The sequence below is a fragment of the Cetorhinus maximus genome, chromosome 30, assembly GCF_964194155.1.
Source record: "Cetorhinus maximus chromosome 30, sCetMax3.hap1.1, whole genome shotgun sequence".
Lineage (NCBI taxonomy): Eukaryota > Metazoa > Chordata > Chondrichthyes > Lamniformes > Cetorhinidae > Cetorhinus > Cetorhinus maximus.
The window spans coordinates 24,009,056-24,027,011 of NC_135908.1; the positions used below are offsets into that span (position 1 = coordinate 24,009,056).

The 17,956-nt window shown below is 40.6% G+C and overlaps 1 protein-coding gene across 2 annotated transcripts in view; it reads right to left on the bottom strand.

Annotated features, from left to right (window-relative positions):
• vps13c (vacuolar protein sorting 13 homolog C) overlaps window positions 1-17,956 on the bottom strand; it is a 350,466-nt gene that overhangs the window by 103,819 nt on the left and 228,691 nt on the right. For both annotated transcript variants that reach the window (XM_078532613.1, XM_078532615.1), the window contains 10 exons: window positions 16,665-16,798; window positions 13,458-13,627; window positions 12,682-12,914; window positions 8,954-9,186; window positions 8,362-8,454; window positions 7,719-8,084; window positions 6,375-6,464; window positions 4,759-4,914; window positions 2,751-3,015; window positions 1,515-1,675 (listed from right to left, as the gene is read on the bottom strand). In XM_078532613.1, the coding sequence (XP_078388739.1) occupies window positions 1,515-1,675; window positions 2,751-3,015; window positions 4,759-4,914; window positions 6,375-6,464; window positions 7,719-8,084; window positions 8,362-8,454; window positions 8,954-9,186; window positions 12,682-12,914; window positions 13,458-13,627; window positions 16,665-16,798 (1,901 nt within the window). The remainder of the gene's footprint in view (window positions 1-1,514; window positions 1,676-2,750; window positions 3,016-4,758; window positions 4,915-6,374; window positions 6,465-7,718; window positions 8,085-8,361; window positions 8,455-8,953; window positions 9,187-12,681; window positions 12,915-13,457; window positions 13,628-16,664; window positions 16,799-17,956) is intronic.

Genomic DNA, 17,956 nt, shown 5'->3' on the forward strand with positions numbered 1-17,956 from the left:
TACATTAATGATTTAGACGTGAATTTTGCAGTTATGATTAGTAAGTTCGCAGATGACTTGAAAATTGGTGGTGTTGTAAATAGTGAAGAAGAAAGTCTTAGAGATTACAGGATGATATAGATGGGCTGGTAAGATAGGCATAGCAGTGGCAAATGGAATTTAATCCTGAGAAGTGTGAGGTGATGCATTTTGGGAGGACTAACATGGCAAGGGAATACACAATGAATGGTAGGGCCCTAGGAAGTACAGGGGATCAGATCGACCTTGGTGTACATGTCCATAGATCCCTGAAGGCAGCAGCACAGGTAGAAAAGGTGGTTAAGGCATATGGGATGCTTGCCTATATTTTATGCCTTAGCTAATAAAAGCGCAGGGATGTTATATTGAAGCTGTATAAAACGCTAGTTAGGCCACAGCTGGAGTACTGTGTTCAGTTCTGGTCACCATGCAATAGGAAGGATGCGATTGCACTGGAGAGGGTGCAGAGGAGATTCACCAGGATGTTGCCTGGGCTGGAGCTTTTCAGCTATGAAGAGAGACTGGATAGGCTGGGGTTGTTTTCCTTAGAGCAGAAAAGACTGAGGGGGGACCTGATAGAGGTATACAAAGTTATGAGGGGCCTAGATAGGGTTGATAGGAAGAAGCTTTTCCCCTTAGCGGAGGTGTCAATAACCAGGGAACATAGATTTAAAGGTAAGGGGTAGGAGGTTTAACGGGGATTTGAGGAAAGCCTTTTTCACCCAGAGGGTGGTTGAAATCTGGAACGCTGCCTGAGAGAGTGGTAGAGGCAGGAACCCTCACAACATTTAAGAAGTATTTAGATGAGCACTTGAAACGCTATAGCATAGAGGGCTATGGGCCAAGTGCTGGAAAATGGGATTAGAATAGAGAAGTGCTTGATGGTCGGCTGAAGGGTCTATTTCTGTGCTGTATAACTCTATGACTTTATGACTCATTTCAGGTTCTGTTAGTTGGCCAGACTAGTTCATCATACACATTGTCTGCCTATTTCAAGTAGCAAATTACTGAGACATCCTCAGAAGATTGACTTTGTTCTGAACTTTCTTTGACAAGCATGTTATCGGAGTCAATGTCTACAACCTTTCACACTAGTGGGCAGGCACAAAGTTGGTTCATAGACAGCTAACAAATGCAGGTTTGAGTCCTTCTTAGTGCAAAGATGATATCTAAACACCTCAAAATTACTATAATAAGCAGTGTAACTTGATGAAAAATGAACAAGGAAGCATGTCTAACAGAACATTGATTAACTAGCCATGTCCTTCACCACAGCAAGAGATCAGACTGGGGGTAGACTGGAGCCTCCCATTCTGCATCCAGTTGCCTTTTTTAAATCACAAATGCACCCCCCACCATGGTCATGAATCTCACACCTGATTAAAGTCAATTACTGAAACAGCTGAATTTTTAAGCCAATCCAATGTTGTCAGTGTTACTAATAATGCCTATTCACAGAAAGCAACAATAAATAGACTGAAGAAAAGTTATATTACCTGGAGAGGGGATCGGATGATAATTCTTTTATCACCTTCTACAACATCTATCTGGGCTAAAAGCGACACTGAATGTTCACTGCCAGGGTGGAAGACATTATACAAGCGTCGGCCTGGCTTAGCAACAGGAATATTTGCTACCTCTGTATAATCACATGGCACTGGTGGAATAAATTGATTTTCTTTAATGAAAAACACAATCACTCATTCTACTTTTCAGACAGCATTGCTACATTTATGTACAATTTGAGGGGGATTAATACATTGTTTATTAAGCAACCCTTTCTTCACTTGGCAAATTTGCGGCATGATACATTCCAAAATTATTCAACCAATTTAATACAATTATCCTTTTAATAGTTAAAGGCTGTTAGTTAAGGTTCAGTGAAGTCATACACATTGGATATTAATTTCTCTCAGTAGTATAGTCTCAAATGCCATGCTGCTGCCAACTGTATGCTTTGTTTCAGTACAGGAAATGTTCTAGTCCATGAAATCGCTGGATGATTCTGATTTGTCTCAGAGGGTCATGATACTAGATGCAATATTTTTGTTGCACTTTTTTTTAAGGTGCATGGAGCTTGGTCTTTTGTGAATAATCAAAAGTTGAAGCAGTTCCTGCTGAAAATGCCTGTAGGAAAGTCAAGCTCCATGGACCAACTGGTCTCTTTCATGTCTGTTTGTACTATCGAAAGGGGAATTCTTTTCAAAAAGCAAACAACAGAAAAGCCAGTTCAAATTTCAACTTCTTGCTGCTAACAGCAGTGACAAAAATAGCAGCTTAGTTGTCAATTAAATTAGATTCAGATTTAGAATGAGGTTTCAAAGAGAAATGGTCTAAATCATTACAGGGAAAATTAAATGCATTATTCCTGGCAGTTCATAAACACATTCACTTGGGCATTTTATTTTCTTCATAATCCATATGAGAAAATGTTTCTGCTCTGTCATTTTAAAAAATTTGTTCATGGGATGTGGCTGTCGCTGGCTGGACCAGCATTTATTGCCCATCCCTAGTTGCCCTTGAGAAGGTGGTGGTGAGCTGCCTTCTTGAACCGCTGCAGTCCATGTGGTGTAGGTACACCCACAGTGCTGTTAGGGAGGGAGTTCCAGGATTTTGACCCAGCGACAGTGAAGGAACGGCGATATATTTCCAAGTCAGGATGGTGAGTGACTTGGAGGGGAGTTTGCAGGTGGCTGTATCATCTAAGGATTCTCTTTCATCATTCAACTTACCTATTGTTAAAGTGAAAATGGTACTTTCTTGTCTTTCTAACACAGAAAGCTTTCCTCGATTTCTGGGTTGTACAGCCAAATAGTCAAGTTCCAGTATCTGCCCTGCATCCAGCTGATGAAGCTTCTGCTCAGGGGGTAAACCAATGGCACGTAGACTTGTAGAGTGATGCACATCCAAAGGGATGCCCAGTGCATTTTTTAAGGTGTATGGAACTTGGTCCTTCAGTGAATAATCAAAAGTTGAGGCTGTTCCTGCTGAAAATGCCTGCAGAAAAGTCACACATTTCAAAAAAATGTTTACCACATTCAAAAAAGACAGACTTGGATTTCTGTAATGCCTTTCATGACCACAGAACACCTCAAAAGTTCTTCACATCCATTGATGTACTTCAGCGCAATAGCTAAAGCTCTAAATATGGGTCATACGGATTCGAAATGTTAACTCTATCTCCCTCCACAGATGCTGTCAGGCCTGCTGAGTTTTCCCAGCATTTTCTATTTTTATTTCAGATTTCCAGCATCCGCAGTATTTTGCTTTTATGTACTTTGGCGTAATGCAGTTACTGTAATTATGTAAGAAATATTCCTGGGAAACTACAGCAGTATACAAACATCTACAGGTTTATTACTGAATGGCAATAGTAATCAAGTCACTGAAAGTGCACAGATTTTAACCGATTGACATTAGAGCCAATAACCGTACCTTTTTATTGCTGTAGATGGAGGTCTCTAGTGAGCAATGAGATGGCTGCGAAATGGAACAAGCAGGCTGATGGAGCAGTGGGGGTTTACTCTGTATCTAACCATGCCATACCTGACGTGAGGGGATAGGATAGTGACTCTAGAATGTTTTCCATTTCAAAAGCCCAAAGCCCAGCACTAGCACCACTCACTCTGATGAGCAGAAAATTCCCCGACCCCAGAGAAGCAAATCACAAAAGAAAATGGCCCCATGGCAGAGGTCCTGAGTGCTACCGACACTGGAAAAACAAACCATGGCTAAACTTAGCAACTGTACAAAAAGGCTGAAACATAACTGCATATTACAATAGCTGTGTGGATCACAAAGTTACATTTTAAAACTGCATTCAAAAATTATACACATTTTATATAAATATATAGCAAAATATGCAGACGGTGGGAATCTGAAACGTTAACTGCTTCTCAATAGATGCTACATGTCCTGATGAATGTTTTGCAGAATTTCCTATTTTTATTTCAAAACTTCTATGTCAGGTACCATCTATTTTGCAGCTGTAAAGCTTTCAGCATTAAGTTGGCCCCCTTTAATTTGCCAAAAAACCCTGCAAGGTTGCCCCAGCTCAGCGCACAGGTTACCTTTTCCAAACGGCTGTATCATCTCCAGGCCTCTCAATTAGTTTTTGATTGTAGAGCTGTAGTAACTGTCCCTCCAATCTCTCCACACCCCCTCAACAGCTCAGCCTACAAGCGTGGCAACATACATGCCTCATGCACGCACTTTCCCTCATACCAACCAACCTCTTAGGTAGGCACTTACTTATAAAATCAGGAACAATCACATTCTCGTTACCCAAGCTCTTCGATGAGCACAAGCTTCACCTGAAACCCCATCCTTCCACTAAGTAGCACCTCAGCCATATTATCCCTGCTTTTAAGGATACATCCCGCAGCTCCAACAGGAATATACAACCAGTTCCTCCTTTATTCAGTAAGTAGCTGGCCAGGCCACTTGGCCAGTTTTGGCCCTCAGCTGAGGAGGAAACTGCCCCTGAGCCAAATTACCTCTCCCCTCTGCAGAACATCAAAATAGGTTCTGGCAAACTGTTCTCTTCCCAACACCCCCCTCCGACTCATAATCATCCAAACATTCTCCACCCTGTCTCTCCCACTCCCGCACCAGCGATCACCTAAACATTTCCCAATTCGGAACTGAATTACTTCCTTTGAAACTGAATAATTCACTGGTAAGCAAAGTAAAAATAATCCCTTAAAAACAAACGAGATTTTAAAGGTATTGGTGTTTTACCTTGGCTAAGTCATCGAGAACATTCAAACTGCATTTGGACACTGTGATATTCAATATGTCCTTTGAAGAAATGGTAATGGCAGTCTGTGGGTCAAGAATTAGAAGGAAATCATCTCCTGGAACAAGAGCTTTATCCAGCCCCATGTTGGTTTTCATCTAAATGTAATAAACACAGGTACATGTAATCCAATATTGCACAACATTTTTGAAAGAATACTTGTCAGAAATATTCAGCCCTAAGTTTTTTTTCCATTATATAGATGCATCAATTAACTGCCACAAAGTTCCTCCCTCAGTAAGTAATAATTCAGCTTTGACAAACCCACAAATAGATCTGGCAAAATCTGAAAATCTGAAGCTTCCAAGGTTCTTGATCATCAGTTAATGTAAATATTTGAAATCAGAAGGGCATGAAACCTGTCACTTGTTGTGTCAGCGTTAATTACTAAGGAAATAGAAGGGCAAGAAAAAGTCATCGAGTCCAGCAATGATTTTGATTAAACAAAATACTGGTGTAAAACTGCAGTTTAAAGCAAAACAAATAATGAGAGATGAACATCTGAAGAAAAATATCACCAGGATACTGCAGGGATAAGGAAGGCTTTACATTTAGGCCTGAAATGCAACTGTAAAGGAGGAGAGCAGCAAACTGTACTTCAAATAAGAATCATATCTGCACTTGCTGTCTGACTTCAAGTAGCAATGAGAAATCCGAGTTTATAATTTATAGTAAAAAATTGCAAATTAACATTTTTTTTTAAAAAAAAGCAAAAAACAAAATGGGGGAAAAGTCAGTAGCAGGTAAACATCTATTAAAATAGAAAAGCTATAAATAGGACATTTCAGGAGCTTATATTTAAAACATTTTCTGGTTCTAACAGCCACTGGGCTCCTCTTGTTGCTTTGCACAAGTTTTCGACATGTAAATTTCATAATTCTGAGGAGGTTTAATAGGGTGGATTCCAGGAGGACGTTTCCACTTGTGGGGGAGTCTAGAATTAGGGCGCACAGTTTGAGAATAAGAGGTTTCCCTTTTAGGACGGAGATGAGGAGAAATTCTTTCTCAGAGGGTTGTTAGTTTGTGTAATTCTCCTCCCCAGAAAGCAGTTGAGGCTGGGTCATTAAATTTATTCAAGGCAGAGTCAGATAGATTTATGATAGGCAAGGGAGTCAAGGGTTATGAGGGGTGGGCAGGAAAGTGGAGTGAGACCACAGCCAGATCAGCCACAATCTTATTGAATGGTGGAGCAGACTCGAAGGGCCAAATGGCCTACTCTTGTTCCTAAATCCTATGTTCTGAATTTTTAAGCTCAACTTTCTCCTTTTTAAATTTTCTTTAGGAGATACATGAATTTAGCTGAACAAATCTTATTTTATCTTTTATATTTTGCATACAATGTCAAATGATCCCCATTACTTTTGACAAGAATTCTGGTAACAAAGCTGCAACGATCATTCTCTGCCCAAGTTACTCTGTAACTTTGCACAATTAAGCATTTGTAGGAATCATAGAAAATTTAAGACATAGAGAGCCCACCATGTCCATGTCAGAGTTCAGGAGCCTACCCTTGGCCCTGGTAAAGTGCACAGGTGCAATCTATACAATATCACATTACCTGAAATGTCAGACTCCATCTTCTCAGCCCTCCAGCAACTTGCTCCAAGAGAGGTTCCCATACTGCACTCAGTTCATTATAATAAAGGACCTAAAATCAAGTAGCTGAACGTTATGAAACTTTCAATTACTCACTAAACATGTAGCTCAGCTTTCCAGAAATACTGACTGAACTTGGTGTGGAATACAACGGTTTAAAGGAATTGCAATTACGAACGCAGGACATCTCAAAGTGCTTTACAGCCAAGTAAACCATTCCGATGAATTGACGCTGTTGTAACATAGGAAATGTCACTGATAGTGGAGTTCAACAAGGGAAGAGGGAACATTCCCTCTGGATTGAGGCTGGTGTAAGCTGGAATACAGGACTGATGAAGATTGTAGAGATAGGGTATAGCCATGAGGGTTTTTGTTAATTGGGGAAGTATTTTGAAATCAATGCAATGGAAGATGGGGAGCCAATAGAGGTCTAAAAGGTGATAGATAAGAAAGACTGAGTCTGGCACAGGGTGGAAGCAGCAGAATTCTGGATAAATTGAAGTCTGTGTAGGGTAACAAGTGGTAAAGCGAGCAGGGAGAAATTAAAGCAATGGAACTGACAGATAACAAAGACATGGATGTAGGTGACAAACAGGCTGAGGTGGTCAACGTTTTGCAGGAAGAAACAGGAGTCTTAATGATAGACTAGATATGGACTTTGAAAAAGAGGTCAATCTCAAAAAGGAGAGATTTTCTAGTGTTACCAGGGGGGATAAAACCAGCGGCTCGTGTATGAAAATTCTGCAGAGAACCTAACATTGTTTTGGTCTTTTGTCAATATTTAATTGTGCAGTGCAGAGGTATCATGGAGCAAGGTGCAGGTATATTTTTATATGTAACATTATATAGCTACACACAATGTTAGAGGACAACCATAATACTGTCAGAATTGCTGCCTTTCAATATTAGACATCAAACAGGTCATGTTTGTCCTCGTACTGTTACACAAAGAGTAGAGAATTTCTCCCAGTAATCGCACCAATATTTATCGTTTCATCAATATTGCTGTTAACAGATTACCTGGTTACTTATCTCATTGCTATTTGTAGGACCTTAATGCGTGCAAACTGGCTGCTGTGTTTCCAAAACAATAGTATACATTGGCTGTCAAGTACTTTGGGATACCCTGAGGGTGTGAAAGGCACTACTTAAATGTACCTCTCCTTTATTCTAATCTTAACATTACAATATACATATTGATCAAGGCTTATATAGGTATCCCGTAAAGGACAATATAAACAGCTATGTTTGGTTCAGTTATCAATGCATTACGCATCCTTATCAGGAGCAGAATGACAGAAAATACCTCCAGTGTCATGTCTGAATTAACACTGACAAAAGATGTCCAATTTTCCACTCTTCCAGAAAATGTTGACTCAGTCAGAAGTAAAGGAATTGTGCAATGGCCATGTCCACATTCGAGAGTTACTTGAATTAATGAAACGTCTATTTTGAAGGACTCCCCAGTCTTCTCCCGTTTTCCTTCTGTGAAAATCTCTGTTGCTTCACTGGCCATGTCAACTCCCAGAAACCAGTAATTAGAATTGAAGGCATCCTTCACGGCCCAGAGGTCAGTCACCATGTCATTTGTTTGCTGCATTTCTATGTCCTGCACTTTGGGAGTCATGGCTGACATGATTGTCATCACAGTATTTAGAGTAATTGGGGAAATCTTTAAACAAAAGAAATACATTCAATCTAAAAAGCATGACACTGAGCAGTGAAATAGTTAATCATTCATTCTTTAGTTTGTGTTCGAAATATTATTTACTTAAAGAAATAGTAGAAAGCTCAGTCATATACTAAATTACAGCGATAGCATTAAGAAATCAGAAATAGTACATTTTAAGTACCATCATCATGGGATGATATTGAAGACAGTTGTGTGTCCATGGCTCACACCTGTCAATATGGAAATACACAAGGTACATACCAGGACGTTATCTTACCTTTACAATTATCTCTTCTACCTTAAGACTGATATTTTGAGGCCCACATGAAGGTTCTAAGAAGTCCAAATACAAGGAACAAGGCTGCAATACCTGGAAGTATATAATGCAGCACAATACAGTTAACAGTAAAGGTATCAGCTTCAGTAGCTACTTCAAGAATAGTTTGCAGAAGAGCTAGAATATAGATCCAAGACAGTCAGCAACATTAAAGAAGCCAAACCTACAAAGGGCCAAGTTACATAACAGCCCCAGGCTTGTTATGTTTTTTTTCTGATAGTCATATCTTCTGTCTGGTATCAGCTTTGTAAATCTTTTCTGCACTGTACAGTCTCATAAATTAATGTTCATGTCCGAGCCTTACCAGGGCAAATGTTTTATTCCATTTTCATGGATTTACCAGCTAATGACAGCCAGACATACAGGTAGAGGTCGAGGCAGAAAGCATTGCTTTGCACAGGTTCACCAGAACAAGCACTGACAACAGTCAGCAGCTCCTGATGTGACAATGGTATCAGTATGAAAGTACCATGTAGCAATGTAATTATGGACACCCAACATGCTGTTGTTTTCACAAAGGTGTTGCTCTTACCGTGGTTATATTTGTCCCTCTCTTCTCTTGTAGGAAAGGACATGCTAGAACCTTTAAATCACTGACGAGGGCAATCATTCGTTGAGAATTCTTTTCATAGATTACTGAAGTATCACAATGGAAGGAAGCAACAAGTGCAGGGGCATCAGCTTTTGAGAGATTTGCCACAAACACAACTTCAGGATTCATCACCAGTACTTTCACATTGATCTTTCGTTTTGGAGTGTCTGTAACTGGAGCAAAATAAAGCCAATTTACGATATAATGCAAATATTGCTGGAAAAAAGAGACATGTCTAAGCTTTTCGTCTTGCACTCATCAGGACACTTCGCAAGAATATTAATATAAGGGGAAAACAACAATTTATACTGTATGTGTAGAGAGCGCTGATTGGTTGGCAATTCTCCATTGCTATGGAGAATGCATCTGTGATGGCAACTGTCAGTTAACTGCCAAGCATTGTTTGAAATTTAAACTAGGCAGCTTGACCCTGAGTCCTCAGGGCAATGCCTTGACCAATGAGTCGGTGAACGGCTGTCACTTATTTTGTTTAGCTGAAACAGGCGCAATGTGTGTACATGTTCTTTCTGTCTGCAAAGAACAGGGCCCCGTGTATTAATATATGTGGCTTCCAGTACACGCAAATGTGCCACATTGTGAGCCAGACTGACAATCTTAAATTGGCTATCAGCCTAATTCTTAGCATGCTGAGGATTATTTAGCAAATATTCTCCAATCACGGTATCACATCCAATGTTGGACACCATGTTTTGAGTTTTGCAAGCACGGGCTGGTGGGTTTTTTTTCCTATTTTTTAATTAAGCTTTTGAAAAAAGTTGCTGAGGGGCTTCATTCATGTTGCAGCGCTCTCTCAGCCTCTTACCATTCACTGCAATCAGCTGCTCCTCTGAAACTGGAAGGCCTCTAATCAGCCCTCCAGCTTCCAGAGCCAACCTGCCTCTCTTCACTGGGCAGTGAACCTGTCTCTGTGCCACCTCAGTCAAACTACCAACAAGTGACTGTGTTCCCCCCACCCCCACGGGAACCCTGAAACAGTCTCGGCTCCTATTTTCTGTCGCCAAAGTAAAATTTCAGTCTTCTGTATTTGGTTAGCATCACATCTAGAGGCAAAAGCACAATCATTACCCGCACAAATCTGGGTGACTGTAGAATTATTACATGGAATTACATAGAATATACAGCACAGATACAGGCCATTCAGCCCAATCAGTTCATGCCAGCATTTCTGCTCCACTCAATCTTCCTCATCAAGCAATCTGCATAACCCTCTATTCCCTTTTTTCTCACTTAATTATTTAGCCTTTTAGATGCAAGTTTACAGAAGTTCAAGAGCATCGTGCAACAACCTGGTGCCACTGTGATTCCCCAACATGGGTGAATGAACCACAATGGCATCCGTGCGCATATCACAGAATCTCACCGTGCAGAAGAGGCCCTTCGGCCCATCGAGTCTGCACCGACACATGAGAAACACCTGGCCTACCTACCTACCTAATCCCATTTACCAGCACTTGGTCCATAGCCTTGAATGTTATGACGTGACAAGTACTCATCCAGGTACTTTTTAAAGGATGTGAGGCAACCTGCCTCCACCACCCTCCCAGACTGCATTCCAGACCGTCACCACCCTCTGGGTAAAAATGTTTTTCCTCACATCCCCTCTAAACCTCCTGCCCCCCACCTTGAGTTTATATTCCCTCATGACTGACCCTTCAACTAAGGGGAACAGCTGCTCCCTATCCACCCTGTCCATGCCCCTCATAATCTTGTACACCTCGATCAGGTCACCTCTCAGTCTTCTCTGCTCCAACGAAAACAACCCAAGTCTATCCAACCTCTCTTCATAACTTAAATGTTTCATCCCAGGCAACATCCTGGTGAATCTCCTCTGCAACCCCTCCAGTGCAATCACACCCTTCCTATAATGTGGCGACCAGAACTGCACACAGTACTCCAGCGGTGGCCTCACCAAGGTTCGACACAACTCCAATATGACCTCCCTACTTTTGTAATCTATGCCTCGATTCATAAAGGCAAATGTCCCATATGCCTTTTTCACCACCCCATTAACTCTGTTTTCCGAGATCTATGGACACACACGCCAAGGTCCCTTTGTTCCTCAGAACTTCCTAGTGTCAGGCCGTTCATTGAATACTCCCTTGTCAAATTACTCCTTCCAAATTACTCCTTCCTCACACTTCTCAGGGTTAAATTCCATCTGCCACTTATCTGCCCATTTGACCATCCCGCCTATATCTTCCTGTAGCCCAAGACACTCAACCTCATTGTTAACCACCCGGCCAATCTTTGTGTCATCCGCAAACTTACTAATCCTACCCCGCACATAGTCATCTATGTCGTTTATATAAATGACAAATAATAGGGGGCCCAGCACAGATCCCTGTGGTAAATTCTCTCCTTCAGAATTTTCTCTAATAATTTCCCTACCACTGACATGAGACTCACTGGTCTGTAGTTCTCTGGCTTATCTCTACAACCCTTCTTAAAAATCAGAACCACATTAGCTGTTCTCCATTCCTCTGGCACCTCCCCCGTGGCCTGAGAGGAATCAAAAATTTGGCTCAGAGCCCCTGCGATCTCCTCCCTTGCCTCTCTCAGCAGTCTGGGACACAAATCATCCGGACCTGGAGATTTGTCCACTTTTAAGCCTGCTAACACCTCCAATACCTTGTCACTCCCTATATCAATTTGTTCAAGAACCTCGCAGTCTCTCTCTCCCCAAGTTCCATACCTTCATCCTCATTTTCTTGGGTGAAGATGGATGTGAAGTATTCATTCAACACTCTACCGATGTCCTCTGGCTCCACCCATAGATTACCCCCTTGGTCCCTTATGGGCCCTACTCTTTCCCTGGTTATCCTCTTCCCATTGATATACTTATAGAATATCTTGGGATTTTCTCTACTTTTACCAGCCAGAGCTTTCTCATATCCCCTCTTTGCTCTCCTAATTGCTTTCTTAAGCTCTACCTTGCACTTTCTGTACTCCACTGATTTGCTCCCCTTGTACCTGCTAAAAAACCTCTTTTCCTTCTCATCGTATCCTGAATATCTCTGGTCATCCATGGTTCTCTGGGTTTGTTACTCTTTCCCATCATCCTAGAGCCTGTACCTTCCCCATTTCTTTTTTAAACGCCCCCCCCACTGCTCCTCTGTAGATTTCCCCACAAGTATCTGTTCCCAGTCTACCTTGGCCAGATCCTGCCTTATTTTACTAAAATCCACTCTCCCCCAATCCAAAACAAAGCATCAGCAACTAATTTGTACGGCAGCCTTTTAAAGATGCACCATCTTCATGCATACATTCTCGTATGCATACAAATAAAGCAATGACACAATTCAGAGAAAGTCATCGTGTTCATGAATGGCATTAAAATGATGCCAAATCATCTGCCATCTCTCCCTCAGCTAGCACTTTTAACCAAAAATAACAATTCTGAATATTGGATGCCAATTCCATAATATAATTCTAAAATGTTGTTTTTGGTCGAAATAATTCTTCAGTTGCCTTCTGTGAAGGAGAATGTATACTATTGCCCCACTAGAATGTCAGCAATCTGTACACCTCAGAACAATTAAACAGACCAATATGCTACTTTAATGTGAGAAATAAACTTTTGTTTTTAAAGCAGAGTGTGGTAAAATAAAGTTATTTGTATTTGGGGTGTGCAGACAAGTTATACCAACCATTGATGTGAGGGGCCTTTCCAGTTTGCTTCAGATATAACGGGACAGATTTGTCTGCTGACTTTTCAGGCATAGCTTTGATGAAGAAATCTGCCACATCCAGCAGGAACTCTACACTGGCACAAAGGTATAAATGTTCCAATACAGCAATGATCGACATCTCGTTCTCTGTCTGGTTGTATTGCAACTCAATCATGACATTTTCCTGAGCACCTTGTTTTTTCTCAATCATTCTGTGGTGAAGAGAAGCATTCTGGTCATTTATAAACATTATACCTCACAGCAGAATAGCTCATGAATTAGGTGCTGGGAAACGTTAAACTCGGATGCAGAATAATTTATAAATGAGACAGAATGAAGGGAAGGAAAGGTTTTCAAAAGGGGAAGGCAGTGAGTAAATTTGCATGTAGAGAAAAGTAGAGTCAAGCACACAGAATAGGAGCATGTTGGAGAGGGAGAGAATTCATGAGTGCAGGGAAAATGAACAATACTTAAGGCGCATCAAGTGATGTATATACTAGTTACAGGAATAAAGCATTCCAGTTATCGGATTCCTAGAATGTATTAGCATATTCCTATCTTAGCATATCACTCCAAGTAAGGTGATCATTTACAGAACTACTGATGTTAAATGAGCGGAGTTTACATAGACCTGAGGTCATTATTATCTAAAAAAAACCAAAAATATTAAGTGGCAAAAAGAATAGTATTGATGCTGATTGCTGAGATTAGTACGCAAGTAGAGGCTTTCAAAGAGATAATTCATTCATTCTAACCTCTGGGTAACTTTTTCAATCCCCTCTCTTAGGTCATCCAGTGTACACGTGGTGAGATTCATGCCGAAACTCAGCGATCCATTTGTGAACATCATCCCCGAGGCTGTGGTGAGATGTAGCCTGAACTCTCCGAGACGTGAACTTTCCAGACGCTGCAGCTGGTCAGTGGGCTTCAATGTGCAAAATAAAGAAAATCATTCTACAAGCGTGTTTGGAGTAGCCTTCTCGACAAAACACCCATACGGCTAGAAAGTTAAGGGTTTAAACGCGTACACTGAATAGTTCAAATTTCAGTATCACTGTAAAAAGATAATGCATTGCATATCCATCTGTACAAAATGTACAACAGGAGAAAGTGGAATCCTCAGTATATTATACAAACGACATAGAATCATAAAGTTAAGTGGGAACATTTAAGTTAAATTTTTTATATCCTTAGATCATCAATTCTGGCTGTCGAAGACCTGCATTTATATCAGCACCTTTTACCCAACCCAGAACAACCCTAAATGCTTTAAAGCAAATTAATTAGCTGTGAAGTGCAGTCACTGCTATAATGCAGGAAACGTGCCAGCCAATTCAGCACAGCAAGTCCTATAAACTGCAAGGAAATCAATTACCAGATCATCTGCTTTGGGTTAACCTTTCAGGTTTGTGACAGTTTTGTCAAAACAGTTCACAGTTATGATGAAAGGTCACAGATCTCAAACGGTAACTCTGTCTCACTCCACGGATGCTGCCTGATCTGCTGAGCATTTGCAGCATTTTCTGTTATTATTTTAGAATTACAACATCTGCAGTATTTTGCTTTTGCATCTGTACTGGGTGTTGTTTGAGGATTCAATATTGTCCAGGCCATGAGAACTCCCTGGTCTTCTTTGAATAGTGCCATAGAATCTTGTGCCCACTCAAGAGGGAAGGCAGAGTCTCAGTTTTAACATCTCATCCAAAAGACAGCACCTCCAACAGTGCAGCACTGAGGTACTTCGTAAGACATTGAATTGAACAAAGTAATACTTTTATTTTCTTCTAAATTAATGTTCATGCTCAGCATAGTAAACAATTGCTCATTCAAATTACAATGCAGTGTGTAGAACGCACAAATCCTTTGAAGGGTTTTGCCAAAGTATTTTAGAATGCGCAGTGAGAACACACGGTGTCATAGGGACTCGAAACGTGAACTCGGGTTTCTCTCTCCACAGATGCTGCCTGACCTGCTGAGTTTTTCAGCATTTTCTGTTTTTATTTCAGATTTCCAGCATCCACAGTATTTTGCTTTTAAAATAAACGAAACTGCCTAGCACTGCTTGAAGTGGACCACGATGGTCTTAGGCTTTGCTTTAGGTCTTAGGCTTTGCTTTAGGTCTTAGGCTTTGCTTCAGGTTTCCAATTGAATATTTTCCAAATGTTTACCATTTCTCTCTGACTAGAAATTCAGATGACATCAAATCTCTCAGAAATTGAGAACACGTTCAACTGCTCAACATCCAGCCATTTATTCAGCATTAATCAATTTAAGCAGTGTTGTATTGATGTGATTTCTGATGTGTTCATAATTTTGAGAGATTTCGATAGGCTACACAGGGACAAAACCATTTCCACCAGCGTTTGGAAGAGGGTTGGTAACAAGAGGACAGAGGTTTAAAGTAATTGGCAAAAAAACAGGAAGGATGAGTTTTTTTACGCATTGAGGTTTTACGATCTGCATTGCGCTACCTGAAAGTGTGGTAGAAGCACATTCAATTGCGATTATGAAAGGAAATTCGATAAGTTCTTGAAAAAGAAATTTTGCGGGCCTCTTGGCAAAAAAAGCAATCGAGTGGAACTAGCTCAACAGCTCTTTCAAAGATCCAGCATAAGTACAATGGGCTGAATGGCACTTTGTGAGATTCTAACTACTTTTTAAAAATAGATCTTTTGCAGTGATTGCTGGGGTACATAACATATTAAGTTTTCTGCAACTATCTGGGTCTCCATGGGGAAGCAATTAAGTTGAATATTACGAATACTCACAAGTTAGCTATCAGAAATTACATGTCCTTTAAGCACAAATTGACACACTCCCAACTGGAAGAGAAGTGTGCTGGTGGCTGAAAGGAATTTCAAACAGGTGGAAAGACAGATTTCATGGCCTGACCACGTGTCAAACAATTAATGCAGCAGGCAGCCAAGAGGATTGAATGAGTATCATAGTTGGCTGGAGTCTGGCTTTGGAGACTCAGAACATTCAGGTGGTTTGGGTCATCTTTATCTCTGCTTTGACTCTTCATTTTCACTACAGGCAGCCCAAAGAGGTTCCACGGAGGTTACCACTCATAGAACGAAGATTGTGGAAAAAACAGTTTAAGTATTGTGGAAATGATATGCTGTGTGTTTTTGGTTTTGAGTAATTCTGCAAATCTGTAAATAAATCTATTGGGTGTCTAAATGATGACCAATGCAGTTATATATATATAAAAGCATCCCAAGGCACATCACAGGAGCGTTATCAAATACTGAGACAAACAGGTGATATATATCAGATGAGCTGGGTTTTAAGGAGGTGAGAGAGGCAGAGAGGTTTAGCGAGAGAATTAATGCAGCTTACGGCCCAGGCAAAAGGCACTGCTATCAATAGTAAGTGATCAAAATTAGAGATATGCAAGAAGTCAGAATTGGAGCAGCAAAGAGATGGAGTGTTGTAGGGCTGGAGGAAACTACAGAAATAGGGAGGGAAGAGGCCATAGAGGGATTTGAAGACAAGAATGACAACTTCAAAATCAAGGCATTGGCAGGTGAAATTCAACAGTGTGATAGCTACCACATTTTGAAGTGATACAAGAACCTGTGGCATCTTTTGATATTTAAGAAGCAAGAGTTTGCCAAAAAGCTGGCAAATTTTAATTGCTGGGGAGACATGGGTCTGCTTACAAAAACTGTTTGTTGTTGTAAAAGGGTGCTGGGAAACAGCTGAATTTTAATAATTCTATCTGGACCAGCATCAGTCTTTCGAAGCAAGATCACCTAGAGTGGAGCTTCAACTAAATGCATTGCCTTAGGAGAAAAAGTAATTATATAACATGTCTTTCTGACCTTTGCGTATTGCTTGTAAAAAGAATCTTTTCTTACAGGAAGAATTCTTGCTTGTACAATTTTAGACAAATACGTAAAGATTAAAAAAAGTATACTTGACTATTTTTAACTCTGGATAAAGCAAATTCTACATACCTGTTTGTGATCCTTAGTATACAGCACAATCGAAAGTGATTCAAATTTGAAATCAAACTTCAAAGTCTCATAGGGTTCAGCTTTATTTTCGGATTCTCCATGGGTCATATCACTTCTTTTCGGTTGTGGACAATCTGTGAATGAGATATTGAATTCAGTCAGTAACAACTTAATTAAAGCCCTTATGATACGTTACAACACATATGCCAGTTTGGCATCAAAACTAGCAACAAGCCTAATCTAACTAATTTTTCAGGTGGGAGCATTTCATCCAATTGCTGGAAATTGTCCTACTTACCCCAGCCTAATTTTGCGTTGGGTTGAGTCAATCCACAACATTCTTGCCTTCAACTCAGAAGGTTATGGGTTCAAAACTCCTGGTGTGAAGTCATGATCATTATGGGTTCTCCAGTGCAGTACTGAGGGAGTGCTGCATTATCAAATGTATTTTCTTTACGTTAAGAAGCTAAACAGAGATACTACTGGCCTCATGTGGGGTGCAGTAAGGATCTCGCAATGCTCTTGGAAAAATGGCCTAATATTCCTTCTTCAATAAATATCAAATAGAAATTGAGTGGTCATTCATCTCATTCCTTTTCTGGGATCTTGCTGTTACAAATGGCTGCTGGATTTATCCATGTAACAGTCACTGTATTGCAAATGTACACAAGGTGCTTGGAAATGTTTGAGGAGATAAACAAATCAAGATTTTGCTTCTATGAATCACAGTAATAATACTGTGCTTGTGTTTTTAAATGAATGCCTTTGATGATAAAAGCATAACCCTCTGTGGACACAGCATCTTAATAAGCAACCAAACGAGTGTACCATGGAGACTAGTACTGAGGGGTACAAATGAGGAAGCCAGGATTTTTGGCCCTGACTGATCTTAGGCAGGGAAATCATAGTGCACTGCAGTTAACCTTGATGTACTGGGCTGGGGAAAGTCTTTCAGTCAGGACTTCAGATCCTGGTTGCTATCTGATGAAGATGGACAATGTAAATTAACACGTGTTTTTCACGTGTCGGTGCAGACTCGATGGGCCGGAGGGCCCCTTCTGCACTGTGTAATTCTGTAAACACAAGGTATGGACAGGGTCAGGTTCCAAAGGACAAGAATATTGTCAACACCACTTGCACTCACACATGAGATACCGATGAGTTGCACATATCCGTACTCGTGTACTTGTACCCAGAGAGTCATTGTCTAGAGGAAATAATTGGCAAAAAAAACCGATATGTTTGGGCATAATATATTTTGTTCTCCTTTTCTCTTCCCTTAATTTCCTTGG